General features: G+C 43.2%; 1 protein-coding gene across 1 annotated transcript; it reads left to right on the top strand.

The window, feature by feature from the left end:
- The first annotated feature begins 12442 nt into the window (after positions 1-12442).
- On the top strand, positions 12443-22176 carry xpc (xeroderma pigmentosum, complementation group C). Its single transcript, XM_030118467.1, has 14 exons — positions 12443-12658; positions 14874-15176; positions 15378-15474; positions 15550-15634; positions 15709-15866; positions 16065-16185; positions 16313-16402; positions 16619-17473; positions 17592-17752; positions 19499-19580; positions 20682-20813; positions 20890-21059; positions 21489-21582; positions 21844-22176. Exons 1-14 carry the CDS (start codon positions 12553-12555, stop codon positions 22174-22176), a joined length of 2787 nt encoding a protein of 928 aa, XP_029974327.1. The 5' UTR covers positions 12443-12552.
- Positions 22177-23422: the final 1246 nt, after the last annotated feature.

Genomic DNA, 23422 nt, shown 5'->3' with positions numbered 1-23422 from the left:
AAATCTCAGTCATGCTTCATTGCTGCCTGATGCATCATCTTCACATCCATATTCACAGAGCAGCGCAGCGCTCTGAACATTATGGCCTCTTTGCTACAGTTGCCAGGGCGTATGTTACAAGCTAATAAGTCTTGCTCAGAGTCACAAGCAGGATGTTCATAAAACTCCAACAGAAACAGTAAAAATGAAAAAAAATATATATATATGCATCTCGCCACACATTTACGATACCTGCTTCCTGAAAGATAAATGCCTCTTTCTTTTTATTGTATTTGCGACTTTGGAAATAACTTGGTTTTTATTTGGCTGTCAACAAAACTTAGGTGTATCACCATTAAATTTATATATATATTTGGCATTCATAGTGCTTCAAGGATGCATCCCGGGCAAAATCTGGATACACACACAGTAATATAAGCATCATTAGATTCATCTGGAATCTTAATATTTTCCTTCGGTTCATCATTATGATTCCGTTCAGGCTGTTGTAGGGTAAGAACCAAATCTGAGGCAGTGAAATGCTTTGAGAAAATTTCCAAGATTAATAATGTCAAATTCATGAAAGGAAAAGCTCGGGTATGCTCCAGGATTAAATAAATAATTTTAGAGGGAGAGATTAATCAATTCACCATCTTTCATTTGATGAGACGATGTTGAAATCCTCATTAATTACCTGTGGATGTAACCAGCATGATTATTTTCAGAAAAAGTTTAAATGCCTGCAGTATCACCAACAGGAAACACAGTGGAACGAGAAACAATGCACATGTGGAAAACAAAACAAAACAAAACCAGAAAACGGGCAGAATAACCTTTTTTTTTTCCAGGTTCTCTCTCACAGATTTATGACTGGAGGGGAGCGCGGCGGTGTTGCACTGGTGTTTCCACTGTTGCCTCACTGTATCGCCACGCCATGTTTAAACATGCTGCTTCGCTCCAGCCTGTCTGCGGTGTTTGCATGCATTTGCCGGTTTATTTCAGACGCTCTGGCTCGAGTTTGTCATTAAAAAGAAGTATTGATTCAAATGTTTTTTTATGCTTGGATCAGAGAAAAGTCGTGGCTCTGAAAAGTATTTAAACACAAAACTAAAAACTTGAGGGTAATTTGCATGCATCAATAAAAGTATATGTATTGTTGGTTTATCTGTGTTTGCTGATATGAATTTGTGAGTTTAGGAGCATTAAAACAAAGTGAAAATAGTCTGCAAAAAAAAAAACCCCTCAGAATTACAAATTCTTTAAAAGAACTGTGTAAAAAATGTCCTTGAATATCTTGAGATTATTCATTCTGGTTTCTTGGCACTTCTTTGTTTTGTTTTGGTTTTTCTTTTAAATTTCAGTAAACATATTCTGATACGATTTGTATTCCAAAAACATTAAAAGTATACCGAACATCCAGATTTAAGCAAACGGGGCTTGCAGGTATCGCCTGGTGAAAAGTAGGTCAAATTAATCGTCTCCACAGAATGAGTTATGATGGGAAGTTTAATCCAATAGTGATCAATACAGTCATTACTGTAACTGCCAGGTAAAACCTTTATGTTGGGAGTAATCATCATGAAATGAAAAAGGATTGTTCTAAAAAGTAATCTAGAAACTCAAGTAATCAAATACAGTAACACTTTATTTCTCGTTACTAGATGTTGGCATCGTCTGTGGCTCTTGATGACTGCTGACTGTTGTGGCTCATGAGAGCTAAACAAATGGCACTACAATGCAGTCACACACACAAACACACACACACAGTTCTGAATCAGGGACACATCAGTCAGCTGATGTCTGTTATCCCCTTTATGAATCATATGCTTGATAGTACAAATAAATGATAACAAACTGCTGCAGTGGCTGAAATCCAGTGTCTGCCATGTATCTTCTCTTTGAACTTGATCTATGAAGGGCACCTGAGCTATTTGTTGTGATGAATCCAGGCAAAGGGCACTCCAACATGTCCATTACGGCTGTGAAGAGACATTTGAGATGTGAAAGAAATGGAATCTGTCTGCAGCCTTTCACTCATGTGAAATTGCACTCTTGATGCTGAATGCATAAATATTTCTGCTTGTAAGGGGAGAAACTGCAGAATATTCCAGAAGTTGAGAATAAAACCTTTGACTGTTTGTGTGACAGAGCCAGTTTATGTCTGAACTGATTGTATATTGAATCTGAGCGTTGTGTCATGTGTGATTTTATTAGATTTTTGTACCTTTGTGAGTGTAAAATAGGACCTGGCTCTGTTTACCGAATGGACTGGTGACCGGTCCAGCGTGGAACTTGCCTTTCCCATTGAAGCCAACACTGCTGTGGTCCTGATCGGGATGAAACGATATAAAAGAAAGAAAAAGGCAGCATTTTCAAACCTCTTTCAAACTCTCCTCTTCGTACAAACATCCACTTTATCATCTGGGATGAATGTCAATGAGTCCAATCTCGATCCGTAATAAAGTGCCTGGAAAACACTGGTTTCAGTATTGACCTTCAGAACAGAGACGAGTTGATCTTTAACCTGAGTTCCTCTCACAGGTAATCCATTCTCATCTCCCCCACTCTTCACACACACACACACACACACACACACACACACACACACACACACACACACACACACACACACACACACACACACACACACACACACACACACACACACACGGATCAATAAATACCATTTGCAATAATCCCGTTTGCTGGAACCATTCATGGCGGACCAGACAGGCGCTTCACGTCTTTCCATGAGTGAGAGACACAAAGCATTCATACATCTTTCATTTACAACCCATCATATACCTCAAATTATTATTATTCTCATTAGGAAGCTGATTTTTAACCAGGGAAGGACCAGTAAGATCAAAGAAGGATTTACTCTGATAACATGACTGTAGATTCCTTGAAATGACGCCGATGAGTGATTACCTCTGCATCATTCCCCAAGATAACAGCAACTGTCAATATCTGGCATTTCTTAACCATAAAACCATGTGTTTTTGACTGTATTGAAGCTACTGATTTGTGACGTGCTGGTGAATCATGTCTGTGACCGGACTGTCGTACTGGAGAAAACCTGAAGGCACTGAAGTTCACTTTCTTTTATATCAGATGGAGAATTTCCTTATTATAATAAATAGTTTGGGAATTATGATGACAGGACATGTGCATGCAAAAAGCCTGCTCAGGACTTAGTTAATTCAAATATGTGACCTCTGAAGATCTGTGAATTATTTCAAGCCTCTAAAGTTTTCATTTCTAAATTCTGTAAATAAATTGTAATCTCCGCGTTGGTTGGAGACGGTGGCGTCAATATGCTTGTTTTGGTGTAACGTCTTACATCAAACACGGCCGATCTGCTACAATCTTTTCATTTGCATGTTTCCCAGCAAGCTGTGTTGATTTCCAAACACTGACGAGTTGACTTGGCTTTCAGCCGTGTTTGATTTGATGAGCAAAGCTGTCATGTTGTCTTGTGGTTTTATCACACTGGCATACAGCAACATGTATGCAATCCTCACAGAAGCCCAATATTACACACAGGACGTTATTATTTTCTACACTGATGCCCAATGACATATATTGTGATCTTAGAAACGCACATTTCAAAATGTAAACTCATGTTGCATCAAACTCTAAAGAAGGAAGAGCACAAATGCTGTGAACAATCATGAAGTGAGAGACACAAACCTGGCCTCAGGTTAACACACATATTATGTGTGTGTGTGTGTGTGTGTGTGTGTCCTTGGTTGTAAAATCCAGTCTTCCTGTTTCCAACAGCATTGTATATCTTTTGTTCCTATCAGGCTGAACTGATGGTTGAAAATCTCAATATTATCTGTTATATTTTGTGTTGAGTAAAGAATTGCAGAAATTGCAAAAAACAATGTGAGTAACAAGGGAAAATACTCTACTCTAAAAAACTACTTCTTCTACTACTCTTCTTATTCTACGAGTTCTCCAAAGGACATTGTGCAAAAATTCTCAACATGTGAAGTCTGTCATTGCGATGTTAGCTTCCTCAGGTGAATGCAAAATCCTCAACTGGCCCCCCACAATTTTTTTAGCAGACTTTATTAAAGCATATTTTCTGCGTTGTACTCCTTCGTACCTCGTCTGTGAATCTCTTCTGATGCTCTTCTTACACTCCACAGCTTTCACTTTGCGACCAGTCATCAACCGTATTGCATTTTTCTTGGTTCTTCTCACTCAGCCAAGTTGAGATATATTTTTGGAATGCCCCCAATGTGTTTGATAGCTTCCTCCGTCGACCAGTCATTGCTTATTTTGTGCCTGTGGAGGCTCAGCGCTCCAGTGAATGATTTCATGGTGAAGCAACGAAAACGAACAGAGGAACAAATGGTAAGAGAGTGTTTTCATGTAAACATGCAAAACCCTCACTTGTGTACTTCTTTTCGTGCGAAAGTGCAATATGTTATTGTGAGCATACAATTTAATTGCATGCAGGAATTTATTGAATCAAGCCCTTCATTGTTATATAAACCACATCATGTCAGAAACATTTGAGTAACGGAGCCCCATCACTGGCTTTCAGCCTATTCTGTTCCTCCCATAAGGTAACATAACCAGGCCTCATCCTATGATTTCTCTGCTCTGCATGATGACCTTTCAAACATATTGATCTCTGTGAGCCACTCTCTTTAAATGAATGCTTGACTAGCAATACACAATATTTCAGTGACAATGACAACAGCTCGACTCTGTTGAAACACAATTTGATTCTGATGACAGAATCCTTGCGATCAATCAGTTTTAGGCTAATCTGTTGAGACGAGCCTTGGAAAATAGGTGTCATTTTTGATTCAGCAGTAACTCTAGAAAACCACTTCTGCTAATTAAATATAAATTGCTTCTTTCACCTGAACTTCTTGCAAAACGTACTAGAACCAGCCATGCATGCTGTTTTTTGTACTCATTTAGAGTATCGTAACATATTTTTCACTTCTGACCACCTTTTCCCAGGTCATAAACGTTGATCTCAATCCACTTTGACGATTTCGGGTGTAACCAGACAAAACACAATCAGCTGCTATTTAATACTCGTGTGTGAGCAAGCTATTCAGTGTATTTATTGAGGTTTGACCCTGCTCAATCACTCCTTCCACCATGAAAGCCTCAATGTTTATTTTACGCTGAAACTGTTTAGACGTGTTTGTAAAGCGATGTGATCACTTTGGAGGCAGCGTAGTGCTTTTGAACAGCATTGCATTATACAGAGAGATGTTTTCTATTATTTAATCTAGCCTCAGCGATATTGAAGAGCGGATGAAATATTTAGATTCACTGAGCAGCCAGAAACACTCCAAACGAATGATAACGATGCTTCTTATCTGCAGGGAGGGAAAATAGTCAACTGTTGGTTACTGCCATGCCGATTCAAAATGTGTGAAATATCAGTGTTGTTGATGGTTGTTGATGGTTCAGGTTAGCGGTTCCTGGAGTCCAGTGATCCCCGGGACTGCTGTGCTTAGAATGAAGCTACTAGGAAGTGATCAAAATTAGATCTGCAGATGTCTAAGAAAACATTTAAAGATTTTATTCTGTTGGCTTAAGCCAGCTTTGGATAAAACTGTATTCAACTTTAACAAATCATGAACAATTCTTAATTTCCATTTATAATCAAGTGTTTTCAGCTTGAGCCGATCTATTGGAGAAAGTACCTGAAAGGGCGGCGATGCCTCAAGGTAACTTTTTAAATAAGATGTCAAAAGCGGATTGGTAATGCTCCTTTCGATCATCTGAAGGTTGTTTTTACTGACTAGACGCCCACATTCGATAATGAACGCATTTTAAAGCAAACTTTCCCCCATCTTACTCCACCTGCTGTCACCTCTCAGTCTCCTTTAAGCGTCCTGACCCGTCTCCTCATTTTTTTTTCAGTTCAATAAACCGGGCAGGTCAGAACAATTCCATCTGACATTAATGGCCTCAGGAGAAGCAAATGATCCTTAACAGCGATTTCCTGCTAATTTTATAATCTGGAAGGAGGACCCGGGGAGGTGGGGGGTCCTCCTTTTTCCCACGTTTCCTCCCTGTTCCGCCTCTCCTGATGATGGTTTATTCCCACACATGCCCACTCCTCTTTTTTCACCTCCCTCACTCTCCTTTGGTCCTCTTCTCTTTCATATCTCGGCCTCATCTCCCGTCCTCTCTCTTTCTTTCTTCCCCCCTCATGTCCTCTGCCGCCTCCTCTGCCTTCTCGGACTTCGCCCCTCTTCCCCCGCTACCTTTAAACCTTCTGTTCATTACTCCTTATTTCCTCCGTGAGCTCCTCTCCTCTCCTCTCACCTCTCCTTTCCTCCGTTACATCATTTCTCCCCCATTTTTTCCCTCTCATCTTACCTCACCTCTGCCACCCCCTGCCACCGTCTTACCCATTTTCTCATCCATCTTGTCTTCCACCCCCACCCTCCTCCCTCCCCGAGGCTTCCACCTTCACCTCCTCCTCCCCCCCTCCTCCACCTCCTCCCCCCCCCGACTCCCCCCCTCTGCCCGGCATGACGTGGGACCAGATCAAGGAACTGTGTTGCCGGGAGTAACGGGGATTGAGAGCGACGCGTTGGAATGCAACTCCAGCCGAGTCCCTGAGAACAGAGGGAGGAGGAGGCGAAGGAGGAGGTGGAGGAAGGGGAGGTCGAGAGCAAGTATTTCCACTTTATCCCAATTCAGTGGTTCCCCACAGCTCTTTTTCTTGCCCTTTTCGCCCTCTTTCTGTTTACACTTTCATCTGGTCTGTGGTTTCCTTTTCATTCCTTGTCCCAGTGTGCATCAGACTGTTTTTCTGTCCCTCTCCTGCTATTTACTCCCCCCTGCTCACCTGTCTCCCCACCTGATCGTTTACATACTTCTTGGTCCAGGCTTCATTTGCTTTGTTTTTTTATTATTATTATTTCCTGCTGTTTCCTTTTCTCCAGTGTCTTGTCTGACTTTATGCATTTTGTTTATCATGGATCCATCAGGCTGCACACCCATGTGTCTGTTTGTCTGGGTCTGGGTGTACGCAGTGTAAATGCCACTGAAAGAGACAGAAGGGGGGGGGGAGACAGTCTGAGGGAGGGGTAGAGAGGGAGAGAGAGAGAGAGAGAGGGCAAACACATGGAGATGCAGATGGAAACACACACACACACACACACACACACACACGCCCTTGCTCCAACGTGCCACCGTACACACTCGCTCTCTTTACTTTATCAGCAGAATGAAAGTGCTTTCTGGCGGTATTTGAATGAGACAGAAAAGAGCCCTATTCAGCCCCTCTGCCCAGCTTTCATTAACACTGTGTGTCACTGAGGCGACATAAGCCTCTCCTCCCTCACACCCTTTCTCTGCCTCCCCCAAACACACACACACACACACACACACACACACACACACACACAAGCAGAGGGAGGTCTCCTGTTCAGGTATGATGATGCCCCCTCTTTGCTCTTTTTCCTCCTCTTATCCCTCCTTTTTTTTTTTTTTTTTTCCCCCTGTTGGCTCCTCCTCACTCATGGGCTTTTGTTACCCCCACCCCCGCCTCCTCTTCCCCCCTGTCCTTTTCCACCTCCCTCCCTCACACCCTCCCCTCACTTTCTCTCCCTCTCCCTCTCCGTCTGCTCGCCTCCGCCGCTGAATGGAAACACGCACAGATGCGTAAAGGGGCGGTCAAACTCCACATATCCGCCGGTGGCGGGCAGCGGCCGCACCGCTGACCCCTTCCCAATGTTTCTGGACCGGAGGACCGAGCAGGGGGACGGCGTGGTGGTGGTGGTGGTGGTGGTGGTGGTGGGGGGTACCGGCGCTTGGGCTTTTGGGACATTTCCTCTGGCACGGTGCGGAAACCCGGGAGCGCGTGTGGAGCCCACCTGTTTGAAGCCGGACCTTGTTTGCGGTGCGCACAGCAGCCGGGGAGGACGCACGGGAACACGGGTGCGTGGTTGGAGGAGGACCCGGCTCTCGGATGCATGGATGCACACCTTTTCTCTCTTTATTTCTGTCTTCCTTTCTTCTTGTTCTTCTTCTCTCTCCTGCTGTTGCCTGTCTGTCTGTGGCTTCCACGAATAGCAGCAGCTCGTCTGGGAGAAGCGTCTTGAGTCCACGTTTAACCTATCTGCGGGTAGTTATGCTTTCAGCCACGAAACTGTCCGTTCAGTGTGAATTTTATGTCTCTCTTTCTCTCTGTCGTTGCCTCTATTTTGAGTTTCCAGCTCTGATGCCACTTAGTCTGCCGGACTCGCGCTAATTAGCGGCCTGATTGACAGCTGGGTAATTGGATTTATTTCATATCCGCTCCTTGAAGTTGTGAAGCCTCTTAAGGCGCGACGAGAATGCTTTCCCAAGCTTCAGTTCTCTAGAAAACAATAATAACACACCTGCTACACACTTGTAAGTATTCAATTTCTGAAGGAAAGGGTTCAAATTTTGATATTTAATCGTCAATCCTCTTATAAATCCTTTCTGACGTTTGTGAGGACCAAGAATTCAAGACAGTGAATGGCATTTGTGTAAAATCCACATATGCATCCAAATATAACCCGTTCTGCCAAGACTTGTCTGTTATATAGTCTGTAATTAGTCTTAATTACCATGAAATGTCCTTTGTTTGAGGATTATTACCGTGTACCCCTACACTACCATTAAATCGGAGACTTTGACGAACATTACTGTGGAAAAAAGTGAAAATTATAACTCTGAAGGCAGACTTTTGCTCCACTGGTTTCTGATTGAGCTTGTGCATGTGCTACAGCCAGGGTTTCCTGTCCAAGAGGAGGACAGGTGCCTGTGGATGGAACTGTATAATCCCTTCTTCCTTATTCTGGAAAACAAACTACTGAAAAAAAAAAAAAAACATACATCATCCTTACAGTCTTCCTGACACAAGCCACCTCTTCTAATCATGTCTTTTGTGTAATTGTTTCCGTATGCTGCATCTCATTCTGAATAAATGCATTTAAACAAAGCAGATAAGAATATGTGCAGAAAGTTTAGGTGGAGGCTCAAAATGGAACAAAACAATAGATGGTGTCAAATTCAGTGTATTTCAAGAAAATGTGTCTTTTTACAAGACATTTGCATACCCATGCTGTGCATTATGAGATGAAGTGAGGTGTAGACGGTTGAAAATGTGTGACAAATGGAGCGAGGATATATAATAAAAACTAGAGACCTGCCTGTGAACACTTCATCAAAAAGGGATCTCTTTGTGTTACTGTGCCACCTAAGACATGATAGTGTGTAAAAGTGTAAAGGTCAAGAGTCTTGACAGAGTCTTTGGTGTACATCATGTCCAGCAGGGCAGAGCGGTCTAATCATTGTGAACAAAGAGCTGCACAGCTGGAGGTCCAGTTGCCTTTCAGACGCCGCCATGAGGATCAAAAGCCCTTTTCTGTGCTTTGTGGATGTTAAAACTTGTTACCGCACCTCAACACCAACAAACATCAGTCGTCCTTGATGAGGTCCCCATCTCACTTGTACATTATCTGTGCCCTTAGTTCTTGATCCAGCCTGATGCTGTATCTGTGGTTTATCTACATGCAGGGTGAAGTGTCACCCTCCTCTCTGGGTATGTCTGTCCTTCACCTACTGTTATCCTGTTTTCCAGTTTTTGCTGGCCTCAGGGGGGTTTTCTTGCTATCATATGACTCTTATGTGTGATTCTTTGTGTGCGTGTGTTTGTGGAATAGTGTGAGAGTGTGTGAAGCGTGAGCTTGCTCTCAAAATCCAGTCTTCCCAATGCCCACTGCACTGTATGGCTTTTTATTCCTATCTGACTGTACTGATGGTTCATATAGGGATGGAAGCCATGCACTGCGTTGGGAGCACCACACACTGGACCGTGGATTAAAACCCTGTCACCTCTCCCTCTCACACACAAACACGCACACCCTTACACCTATCAGCACACTCTCAAGGGCCCACATATTCACAGACGGCAACAAATGCACGCACACGCCCAGGAGACCGTGAAGCGAAAACCCTGTCACACACCCTCCTGGATATATGTATGCACATGCACTCCACACATAAGAGGCATACATTCATTTATGCGTTTGCATGCAGGAGTTATACATATGTATGGCGCATGCATCAGACCGCCACTCAGGATGAAAACGGCCCCCCTGGTCCCATCAGGCCCAAAATACTGCAGTGAGTCAGTCTGAAGCTGTCTCACTGTATCGGCTGGCAGACGGCTCTCTGAAGGCAAACACATGCACCTGCCACAGCATCCCAACACGATCAATACCGATTGCAACAGAGCTGAATGAAAATTAAATTGAACTAAAATGAACCGAATTGATTCGGAGTGGAGAAGAAGAGCTCGTTTTAGGAGAGTCAGACAGACTCTTGGCAAAATAACAAGATGAAGAATGAATTCAGTCATCACATTTTACCCATTTAAATCTTGTTCGGAGCAGTGGGGTGACGAGAGGTAACCCATCCTGCTTTTTAAGTGAGTTGAGAGTGATAAAAATGGATATGCACACTATTTTTATCATGGGACATTAAGTGAGAGAGAAAACGTGGACATAAATAGTTTTTTTATCCAATGTGAGAGAAAAAAACTTACGTGTGTTTTGCATGGTGTGGATTTGGAGTATTCATCCTCAGGTAGCATAAAAAGACAAATATACATCCATCATGCCTGCCTCAGATGACCTCAAATTAACATTTCCTTTCTTATTTTCAAATTTGTCTCCTGCCTCACTGAGCAGATGATTCTCACAGGCCGCTGTCAGGGTTGTTTATTCTCCTTGTCCTTGTAGACTCTGTTGCATCCGTTCACCATGACTGAAGCTAAACTCTCACCTGAAATCAGGAATGAAATTCTTCCCTTTTTTGTGTTTGTTGTTTCATATCAGGACTTTGTACCATTTGCAATGACTCAGTATTTGAAAATAAAGTATTCATATCACACACTCACACACAAAAAAATGTTCAGTGAACCTTTCAACTGTTGGAATTTATGTGCAGTATTCACAATAAACCTTGAATGAAGCATCCAGTAAAGCAAGTATTTGTATTTTGTATTTGTGAGATTCCTATTCTTTCATGTGTACCCTAATATTACTTTTTTGAGATTGCTGCCATGTATCAATGAACACGAATTCACCAGCTGATTACAGTCATTTTCAACATATTTATTCATATTTATTATCTCCTAAATCATATCAAGCAAACTCAAGAAAAATGCTTAGGATTTTATCTCCTAACTGGCTGTTTGCTTCTGCTGAACAAACATCCCTGACGTACTTCACTTTGACTGAAAGCCTTTCCCTCAAGACTAAGAAGGTTTGTACTACATCTGTAAATAGTCAAAGCAGCAAGAGGGATTCCTGCTGGTGAGAGACTGCTAAACTCACCTCATGGCACATTCTTGAATTGCTTGATAGTGGCATTTTTAATTACCAGAAAGTCACATGAAACATGTTTTAAAAATCTGCGGGGTCTTAATAACCTGCTGTCTTGATGTTGATGTGGAACTGAAATTCCACACTAAATTAATTATGACTGCACCTGGTTAAACACTTCAAATGTAAAAAAAGAAGAGGAAGGTATAAAACTACAGCTTGAATTTGTACACAATGAATACTGAGCTATATCATTAGACTGCCATCTTATCATTAGTTGCATGTCAGAAAATATATCATAACACTTAAAGGGATATTATAAAGCACATTTTGGCTTGGAGCAAAATAATAATTCTGAGTGGTTGCTGCATTAATTTCTTTATGACCTTTCAGGACACGTCCTGCAGGTCTGCTTTCTGTCCCCATAGTCAGAAGTAAAAATGGTTGGAGCAGTGTACATTTTTTATATTAGGCACCTCTGGCAGAAAGTCTTAGAAAACTGGAGTTATCCTATGGTGGCTATGGCTCAGTTTTTCAACCCCTGAAGATCTTTCCACCTGCCATGGCAGAATTCATTAGAATATAATTGGTTCTTGGAGGTTTTTTCCAAGTAAATCTGCAAGTATTTTTTGTTTGTTCCCCTTGAATTGATTTTATTGTAGTTCGTGGTCTCCTAGAATAAATTAAGGATGTATTTTTATCTTAAATGTTGAACTAGTTTGGATCATTTTTTGCTGTTTTCATGGTTTTAGAGGAATCTCTGAATTTTGACATGTCCTTCTCCTCCCCTGAATTGTGACAGAACACCGCCCCCAGGCGTCTGAAAGTGGTATCGCAGCAGTGTAAAACACCACAATGTCGGCTTATCAAGCTGGCGTACTGAATGGAAAATAACAAAAATACATTTCAAATAAGAAATGTAGTTATTTTATTTATTTTGAGGGTCTTACGGTTCTGTTAAAAACACCGATATTTTCACGTGCATATGAATGACCGAGGCGGCAGAGACCGGATGTGACGTCAGAGCCCGGCCTCCAAAACAAGCGGATCTGTGAAGGTTCGCCTTGTTATGAAAACCCATTCAGATTGTTGGGTAACCGGAGTCTCCTGGTCCTCCTTACACAACGCCATGTGCACGGCCGAGCGGTGTTAGCGCCCTCCGCTCAGCTCTGCGCGAAAGAAAGTTTATTTTCAGTGAAGCTAGAAGACAGGAAGCGACATGGCGAAGCGCAGGCAGAACGCAGAGACCGAGGCCCATACAAAGAAACCGAAGCAGGTCCCGAAGGCGAAGAGCAGCGCTGCACAGTCCAGGAAGAAAGAAGCAGGTAGGGAGAGAGTTTCTGACTGCCACAGCTGTCATCCAGCCTGCTTCTGCTGGGATATCCTCAGTAACTCGCAGCGAATAATGTGTGCAGAGAGACTGGAGTCAACCTGCTCAGTTTGGGTCATTAAACCTGAATTTTCTGTGCTCATCACATATATCTGTTCATCTAATGCACCTCATTGTGAGCCAATCACAGCTGAAACACCCTGGAAGAAGTTTCCAATCCATTAAAAGAGTAACACAAACTCCACGTTTCCATCCATCCATCTTCAGTGTCACAACATCCTGTCAGGGTCGCAGGCGCTGGAGCCAATCCCTGATGGGAGAGGGGCAGGATGCACCCTGGACAGATCACCAGTCCTCGTTTACATTTACAGCATCGATCAAATGAATGTAGAGTGTTTTCAGACTGTGAGAGGGGAACAAATAAAATCGCACCTGTTCAGGGAGCGCATGCAAACTTGATTATGAAAAGCCTGGACTCATACCGTGGAATCCTGGGTGCTAACCACTGTACCACTGTACCGCTGTGCAGTCACTTATAACATGCAAACTAAAAACTTGAAGCAACTCTTAAATTTTGTTGATAGTAACAGGTGAAATACATCGTCTTATGAAATAATTAGTTACTGTATTTTGGATTTTTATTTATCTATTTTTGCAGAGATATATAAACAGTAATGCAACAAGATGAATCGATGACAGTAAGATGACAGATAATTCAATTTAAATACTTAATATTTATAGTTCATATTTATTAATACCTCTTAAACTGGCATGGACCCATGGGCAACATTGCAGGGATAAATTCCAAAAACAGTGGTACAAGGAAAAAAAGGTCTATTAACCACATTTGAACTGAATATGCAGCTATTCACTCAGCATTATAGTTTTAAATGCATTTCAAGGAGAACATAATTAAATGCAAATGGATTTGGATTCACTAATCTTAATTTACAACAATTCAGTTACCTCTTTATTTATCAATAAATCACTTATATTATTAACTACTCTGTTACATGTTGGTCCTCTGTTAAAGAGATCTTTTGTGGCCCTTATAAAGGGAAAGTTAAAGGACTGATATTTCATGTCTGCCACTTTAACTGCTTGGACAAACAAATGCATTGCATTGATAACCACAGATTTTACTACACAATTCCATTGTGTAAACTAATAATGTGTACCATTCACTGTCAAGTTTATCTGAAAAACACCAGGAAATTCTCACTGTAGCTTCACTACGAGGCACACATCTGTATTTGCCTCTCCTTGGTGCTACGTTCTGCGCGTCCTGATTGCAGGTGCAGGAATTGATGCTGTGCTTGGCTGCTGGAGTGAATCCGCCGGCCCAGATACACATCTGTGCTCCACTTCATCAAAACAAGCTCCCTCTTTCTGCAAACAAACTCAAGTTCCTGTGCTTCTTGCTGGATTTGTCTGCCATCATTTACATTTCATGTTAGTGTGCTGGTCAGTTTCCTCCAGTTTGCACTTTTGTCTCGGCATCAGCTTTGATCACAGTTTGACGCAGCTGCAGACGCAGTGTCATTGATACAGCACTCATTAATTTCAACATAATGAGAGACCTGTTTATCTGAATGTTTATGAGCCTAGCGAGCAGCGCAGTCGTCCACTAGAAGCTCCAGATAGAACAGCTTCTCCTCCAGTCCCAGAGGAGCCAGGCTGCAGTTCAGACATTTGATTATGATGCCCTCTGATCACCTCCCTTATTGAGGTGTACCGGGGTCAGCCCAGACATTATTTCACTCGGTTGTGACTCACGGTGCCCTCAGAGGAGCTGGAGAAATTCTCCTGTCCATATTACCGCCGCATGTGGACGTCACAGACAAGAGGACTGGATGAATAGATGAAATGAATGGTCGTCTATTGTTGCAGAAGACCTGCTGTGGAACAATCCTGAGGGGGAGCGATCAAAAGACAAACATTACATTAATCTGTAGTCATGTCAGACTTTTTATCTTGAAAAAAATTATGTAAAGATTGTGTATCGCTTTCATTTGAAGTTGTTTTTTTCTTTATAAACTTTCTTTTGCAAAAATTGGTTATGACATATTTATCAACATGGGTTGAGATTCATGGACAAACACGTATAGCTGACCTGCCACACAACCTGGAGGTCTTTGAAAGCTGTGTGTTTTCTGCTCTCAGCCACATGCGGCAGCATCAACAGAAGCCGTTTGTGTTTGTCTTTCCAGGTGATGAAATCACGGATACAGAGGAAAAACTTGAGCGGAAAGTAAAACCCAAACCACGTCGGTCCTCCAACAAGTCAGCGGGGAACACGGCCGCCTCCAAGTCCAGCGACAGGTCTGCAGGCAGAGCCAGCAAATACTTCCAGTCACCAGTGAGCGAGGAGCGAGACAGCGAGGAGGACTTCGACATGGTGACCTCGGCTCCGCCTCCCGCGGTTAAAGCAGAGGTCGAGAAGCAGGAGGAGGAGGAGGAGGAGGAAGAGGAGGACAGTGAGGATGATGAGGACGATTGGGAGGAAGTGGAAGGCAAGTGAGGAATCAGAGGAATCTGTCATGCTGCCTCTGTAATGATTCATTGGTGGTTCAACCCCCCCATGTGTTAAAGTGTCCTTGAGCAAATACTCTATGCTTGCATGGCAGCTGCTGATGATTGATTGTGCAACACGCTCAGAGTGTGGCGAAGCACTGAAATGGAAACAGGAGAAGAAATGTTTGTGTGTTGATCAGAGCTGGAGGAGCCGCTGGGTCCAGTTGAAGCTCCGGAGCCCGTCCTGCCCTCACAGCCCGTGGAGATCGAGATCGAAACCCCAGAAATCCGAAAGAAGTGAGTGAAAAATCCAAATCCGGATCTTTCATTTAGTTCAGTAGTGTCTGTTCAAAGCCTGATTTTGTGATCCAGGAAGAAGAGGCAGGCGGAGTTTGAGAACTATTTAAAGCGCATGATGAATCGATTCAAGAAGGATCTGCTGATCGACACACACAAGGTGAAAACACAGGGGTTTTTTTGTGTGCCATTACTTCTCAGAGAGTCTGTCCTCACCTCTGCTGGTTCCCTCAGGTCCACCTCATGTGCCTGATCGCCAGCGGGATGTACCGCAACAGGCTGTGCTGTGAACCAGACCTGCTCGCCATCACGCTCTCTCTGCTGCCCGCCCACTTTGGCGACGTCGCCAAGGCGCGCATCGACCAGAACTACCTGTCTGGACTCCTTAAGTGGTGTGTGCTGCTAAAATGACGTTACTGCAGTGATGCTGAGAGCTTATGGTCGCGCTCGAGTATGAACAAACAATAGGGCAATTATGTGTCTGCAGATAAAGACAAGTTGATCGCTGCCATCAGTTCAGCTCACACCTGACCTGATCGGCACCTTTTTCTTCTATATTCATGTCACTTCTCTTCTGTTCGCCCTTTAAGGTTCAGAGCTACGTTCACCCTCAATCCCAGCCTTCCCTGTGACGAGCGTCCGGACCCCCGGGCTCTCCTGGAGAGCCGGCTGGCCAGCGTCTCGGCCAGAAACCACCAGGAAATGACTCATGTTGGTAGTTTAGTGCAAGACTGGGTCCACGTGTTGCAGCTCAGCCTCAAATTAAGTGCTTTCAGAGGTAAAAGGTTAAAAAAATGACAACAGTAATGTGTATCTGTGTGTTTCTTGGTCCTTGCAGCTTTTCCTGCTGGTCTTGAGGTCTCTGCAGCTCTTCTCTCGATTAGTTCTTTCATTGCAGCCGATTCCCTTTAAAGCGCCATCAGCCAAGGTAATGAAAGAAACCAGCATGTGTCCAGCTGGAATTACACCGTTACGTCATATTTGGTTTATTACTGTATTTTAATTCTGTTTAACTCAGCACCACAAGTACTGCTTTAGTCTGATTATAAGAGGACTCTGATTATCTTTTTTTTTTCAGTTAGAAGTTCAATATTTCCTTAACATATTTCTTTCTGTTATATATTTTTTTTAATAATTTTTCAAGGGCAAAGGGGGCAAAGCATCCACCAGTGCCACGAAAAGCAGCCCCACAAGCCCAGACGCCTCCAAGACCAACTCTCCTGAGCCAACAGTCTCTCCAGGCACCAAAAGACCAGCGGCAGGCGGGAAGGTCAGCGGAGAGCGGGGAGGGAAGAAAGCGAAGAGGAAAGAAAAAAAGGGAGGCGATGAAGAGGAGCCGGCCGCACCGTCAGGAGGGCAGAGACCAAAGAACACAAAACGCCGCAGTGTGGCTTCAAAGGTCAGCTACAAGGAGGAGAGCAACAGCGAGGGGGAAAACGAAGAGGAGGGGGGGCTGAGTGATGAAGAGTTCGAGGCAGCCAGCGACGACGACAGCGACGATTTTGAGAGCAGTTCGAAAGATACAAAGGGGAAGAAAGGGAAAGGAAAGGGCAAGTCCAAGGTCAGCAGCGTAGCATCAAAGAGAAGGAGCAGCGGAGGGAAAAAACAGCAAGAGGAAAAAGAGTGGGAGGAGGAGGAGGAAGAGGAAGAAACGACAGGAAATGGAGAAGTGGGGAAGAGGAAGAGCGGGAACAAGAAGAAAGGTCCCGGAGCAGACGAGTGGCTGGAGGTGTATCTGGAGAAGACGTCCTCCTGGGTGTGTGTGGACGTGGAGCACGGCGTCGGGGTGCCTCACCTCTGCTCCCGGAACGCAACGGCGCCGGTGACCTACGTGGTGTCGGTGGATGACGACGGGTTCGTGAAGGACCTGGGGAAGAAGTACGACCCCACCTGGATGACGTCGTCCAGGAAGAGACGGGTGGACGAGGAGTGGTGGGAGGAGACTCTGCAGCCGTTTCTGGGCCCCGAAGATGAGAAAGACAAAAAGGAGGACAAGGAGGTGAGTTTGATTATGAGCGGTCAGTGCTGATCAGACCCTCTCATCAACATGTAGCTGTTCCTGATTTCAGGATTTAATTCTCTTCTTATTCTCTGTCACCCTCCTTTTGTCCCCCCAGCTCCAGCGGCGGCTTTTGAACAAACCCATGCCGGTCTCAATAGGCGAATACAAGAACCACCCGCTGTACGCATTAAAGAGACACCTGCTGAAGTACGAAGCCATCTATCCTCCGTCCGCCACCGTGCTGGGATACTGCAGAGGAGAGCCGGTGTACTCCAGGTACAGACGTTCTCCTCAGCGCAGTGACTGATTTCACAATATTACCTTCGTGTTTTCCACGTTGCCTGTCAAACTGAAGGAAGGATAACATGAAACCAGTTGTAATTGATGAAACCAAAATTATTTCCAAACTAGCTTAAACGAAGATAACACTTATAATGCCACTGTAAACACACTCACTGAATACATTTTAATCGAGGAATCCCAGTATTCAGACTTACATATTGCCTGTGTGCATGTAAAACCTTATTATACAACTGATAAACAATTAAATTAAGAATATATTATAACTTGGTGGGCCAGATTGGAGCCTCTTGTGGGCCGGTTTTGGCCCGTATTCCTTATGTTTGACGCCTCTGATTTATAAGGCGAAACACTGAAACAGAGCTGCTGTTGCAGACTCTGAATCTGTGGTCTTGAGAGTCCGTCTCCACTTGGTGGTGCTGTCTGTCATTTGCATTAAGATGCGGCTGTAAGAAGCTGAATCTCACAGTTGGGAATGAAAATTGATTTTAAATTACTTTGTCAACATGGTCAAATATCAAAAAGATACTAAATCTCCCTAACTCGATTTGCAGATTAATTCAAATTCATCACAATCCTGAATTTCTTCCTTCATTTGGATTAAAAACTTGGGCTGAAAAGGGCCTTACAATGTTGGGTCAATTGGTAGATAGTGGGAATTTAATGACCTTCCAGCAACTCCAACAAAAATACAATCTTCCAGCCAATGATTTCTATAAATATTTACAATTAAGACACTATCTACATAAACATGATTATTTGACGTCTCTACAAGCCCCACCCACTAGCATAGAACATTTTTTTATTTCTGTAATCAAAAGGACAATTAATAGCAGATATGTCTCATATGTCTACAAAATATTGCAAGGTGACAGAACAGAGGATACAAAAGACATTAAAGGAAAATGGGAACTGGAAATGAACATAATAATCAAGGATGAGGATTGGGAGCAAACAATGCAGGAGGGATATAAAATAACAAACAGCCCAACACTAAGAGAGTTTGAATGGAAAACCAAAATTAGATTCTTTAGAACTCCTTTTGTCACATCCAAATTTGGTAAAACTTCAGATCGATGTTGGAGGGGTTGTGGTGGTGTGGGGGACCATACTCATATATTTTGGGATTGTCCCAGATTAACTTACTATTGGAAAGACATTCAGAGTGAAATTATGAACTGCTTGGGTATTAAAATTCCATTGGAACCAAATTTCATAATTCTGGGAATTTTCCCAATTAATTTTATACCACAATGTAACAGAATTCCATTAAAAATATTACTTTTGATTGCAAAAAAAATGATTACTACCTCCTGGCTTAAACCTCAACCCCCCAACATTACACAATGGAAGAACAAACTGAAGGAAGTATATCACATGGAGCAGATAACTGCAAGACTGCAAATGAAAATTGACATATTTAAAGATAAATGGTCTCCAATTCACAATTATATCTGTACTTGACTTCTTGTTTATTGAGAAATAAATTGTTAATGTTTCATTGTAATATGGGAAAAAAGTGTTTGATGGCAACAAGGAGTACTATTGTACCACATTGTATCTGTTAAATTTAGTATTTTACAGCTGTATGGTGGAATTTGTTTTGCAGATTTTGAATAAAGAATAAGTTCAAAAAAAAAAAAGAAAATTAATTTTAAGAGTCTTGTACATTTGCAAATACATTTGTTGCATATTTGATAATGATTTAATTTCTTGCTGTAGGGATTGTGTGCACACGCTTCACTCCAGAGACACGTGGCTGAAAGAAGCTCGGACCGTCCGACTGGGAGAAGAACCTTACAAGGTGAGAGCACACCTTTCTGAATTTTCTTCCGTTTTTTCCCTCTGTCATAGATCCGCATGTGTTTATTTACATTTCAGTTTTCTTGAAATAAACCTGACAGTCAGTTTTTGTTGGTCCAGGACTGTTGCTTGCAGGAAGACATACGCTTCAGGGAAGAAGTTCCTGAATAAGTGGAAACATGGTCGAGGTCTTCTTATGCAATAAGTCACCCTGTTGATATCAGTAAAAACCACAATTAACCACCATTCTTCCACGAAAAGCGAAAAGTTCAAGAGGTTTAAAATTGAAGGTTCGATAAGAGGAACTGCTTACTGTGTTATTCGCTCTCAGGGAAAAAAAAAAAAACACTCTTGTTCTTACAGTTTAGTTGTGTAATGGTTGATTGCAGCCGTGCTTTCCTCTTGTGGAGAATCCAGACCGGCCTCTCAGACGTTCAGTACTGAAGGACCACAGTGCTGTTGTGGTTCGTTCTCTTTCTCCTCGCAGTAGGAACACCTCTGGTTCGAATGTGGACGGAGCCTCTCTGTGTGGAGTGAGCATGCTTTGCTGGGATTCTCTCCCACGATCTGAAAACGTGTTTAAGTTTAATTGGTCTCTCTAAATTGCTTGTAGGTGTGAATGCGAGTGTGTGCGACTGTCTGTCTCTTTGCGTTTGCTGTGTGATGGACGGATGTGTTGCCTTCACATGTTGTCCGTGAGGATCAATTCGAGGACGGATCACCTGTTCTGATCGGATTACTTCTGCATCGTACATTTGTGCCTTAAAAACATTGTGTTGTTCTGCTCAGCAATTCACTAATTAGCTTAGTTTGTGTGTTAATATCAGGTGTAACATAATTTCCATCTGATTCATTTAAAGAATTGTTTGCATGACAGCCTTGTTTTGCCAAGTGTAGAAGTATGGTGCACTTGAGGGAGTAGTGATGCTCTTAAACTTACATTTAATCGGATCAATGAACTGAAGGCAACACCCGTGTCTGACCTAAAGGTAATGCGGCCCCTGCAGTCATGGAGCTGTGAGGAGAGGAGCAGCAGCCGCCGCCAGCAGCGTTTGGTGAAAGGCTGATCTGTGTGACCGTGCCTTGGTCTTTTCCCCCCCAGATGGTGAGAGGCTTCTCCAATCGCTCCCGTAAGGCCCGCATGATGTCGGAGACGAAGGACGACAAGGACCTGCCTTTGTTCGGAGAGTGGCAGACCGAGGAGTACCAGCCACCGATCGCTGTGGACGGGAAGGTGAAGTAATCTGATTACTGTATATTGAGGAAAGTCGCTGTAACGGAAACTCACGCCGTCTCTCTTTTCAATTCAGGTCCCTCGCAACGACTACGGCAACGTCTACCTGTTCAAGCCCTGCATGTTACCGGTGGGCTGCGTTCACGTCAGGCTGCCCAACCTGCACCGCGTGGCCCGGAAGCTGGACGTTGACGCCGCGCCCGCGGTCACAGGCTTCGACTTTCACGGAGGATACTCACACGCTGTGTAAGATAACACTGAGGACGTCACAAATATCTCCGAAACAGCTGAAGAATTTACATTTTATTTCGTTTTTGGTTTTTGAAGTTAATATAGACAAATGTACATCATTAGAGCTGTAAAATGTGTGTCCTTGTTTGACATATGGCCCTACTTGCTGACTTTGTGGTGTCGGGGAGTCAATTGTCTTTATTCCAACTTTGGCTGTATTGTCTCCAGTGAACTCAAACAGATGTTTTTGGACCCAACGCAAAAGTACCGGGGAGGAAAGACTGCTTAACCTCTACACCTCTATGTATCGCTAAAGATTTGAGATGATTTGTAAAAATATAATAAGCAGTAAAACCCTGCATGACGATAACAGTTTCTTCTTTTACTGAACGTAGGAGAGTTCTATGTTAAATGTTATGAGAAGGTATTCTGTGTTTCCTCCAGGACTGATGGCTACATTGTGTGTGAGGAGCATGAGGAGATTCTCCGAGCGGCCTGGGTGGAAGAGCAGGAGCTTCAGAAACAGAAGGAGAAGGAGGTCTGTGGTGTTTGTTCTCATGTGGAGGATGAATTCCGAACTGAGTTAGATGTGTTATTTTGAAGCCAGTCACCTTTATCTCGTGGTCAAGCATGTCTGATTCACATCTCAAGTGTGTGAATGAAAATAATCATGGAAAGCCACGTTGAGATTACTGAAGCAATAAAATGTGCAAGATGAGTAAAAATCGATTTCTCTTTGTGTTTTAAATTTTCTCAGCACTAAATCTGTGGTTTTCTTTTCTTTTCTTTGACTTTGTAGAAAAAAGAAAAGAGAGCAGTCGCCAACTGGACTCTGCTGGTGAAGGGACTCCTGATCAGAGAGCGGCTGAAACAGCGCTACAGCCAGAAGAACCAGGCACTGCGGGGTCTCGCCCACGGAGACGACGCTGCCGGATTTTCATCTGACGAGGAGAAGATGGAGGGTGGGGGTCCTGACGCCAAGACGGCTTCCGAGACTCTGGCCATGTCCTGGCCCCAGAACAGGCAGGCGGAGGAGGACGGAGGGAACTCCAGCGGACTGAAGAGGAAGAGGGCCACAAAGCGGGAGAAGAAGGGTCAGGAGCAGCATTTATTCCCCTTCGAGAAGGTGTGACAGGTGCTCACATGCCTCCAGAGCTGCGTGGACCATCCTCAGGTGCAAATGGAAGAGCTCTTAAATCATTTCATCAAGACTGGTGAAGCTGGAAGCTTCAGCATCAACAGCAGGAGGAGGAAAGCATCCTATCACTGTCTGAACCATCGCTATGATCATATAGGCTCTTATACTTAATTGTAAGCTTTTTTTTTATCACAGGAACACAGGAATGTACTTCATATAAAACTGCCACTGTATAAATGAAGCAGGAATATGTTTCCCGTGATTGCAAGATTAAGAAAGTGTCCATGTAAATGCAGAGCATTTTTACAGAAGTGGACTTGTTCCTGTGCGATTTAGAAGCAGATGAAAGTCAGCTGGACAAACAGGAACGGTCTTACATAAGCGCTTCCTTCACAAATAACACTACAAACATTCGCCAATAATGTTTTCCTTGACCTGTAGCTGCCGATTTTAGAACGAAACGTAATGAACGGCATTTTCCATCGGCATTGTTTCCAAATCAGAGGTTTGATGTGTACGCAGCAGCAGGCTGCACGGTGCTCCCTTTGACCGGCGTCACTGCTGCTTTCGGCTCGTCCTGCGAAGTCATTCAGTCAGTTTTGATTCGTCCGCTGTGAACTCTGGAGTTGACTTGTGTGGTATTGTTTTCGCCTTGCAGCGACGCACACGTGGATCACATCACAGTTCCCTTGAGGGATTTTGTAATTGAAGTTTTACTCTTGACTTCCCACCAAAGTTTCACTTCCTCTTTTTTGTTTTTTTCTCTCACGGGGCTGGACGGTTTCACGAGGTTCAGCTGCTCCTGCTGCTGAACTCTATAATTTGTCAAGTTCTTTATCTTTGTCTTTTTGTTATAATTTCTCGGTATGTTTGTATATTTTCTTACACAAATGATGGCGACTGAATTTATAATTGTTTTTGTATGGAAAATATTTTTTCTAAGAAATATTCAAATGTAAATAAAGAAAAAAAGTAAAAGTTTGCAATGATTTTTGATTTGGATCTCACTGTCCAAACTTTGCCAATGCACGAGCGCCGTTGTCTTATCATCATCGTGTGCTGATGTGAGGGTCACGCTGCAAATAGATAACCTGATTCAACGTTCAGAACAATTTTCAAGGATGCACACAAGACCAACTGCTTTAATTAGAAAATGACATGTCTTGAGGTCTTATTCAAACTGAATCAGACAGTTTCTGACAAAATAAAACTGCTTGTTTGACACCCTTGTTGTAACAAA

The sequence above is a fragment of the Salarias fasciatus genome, chromosome 20 (genome assembly GCF_902148845.1).
Source record: "Salarias fasciatus chromosome 20, fSalaFa1.1, whole genome shotgun sequence".
Classification (NCBI taxonomy): Eukaryota; Metazoa; Chordata; class Actinopteri; order Blenniiformes; family Blenniidae; genus Salarias; species Salarias fasciatus.
The sequence above is the reverse complement of the archived record's forward strand: the minus strand, read 5'-3'. Positions and strand labels throughout refer to the sequence as shown.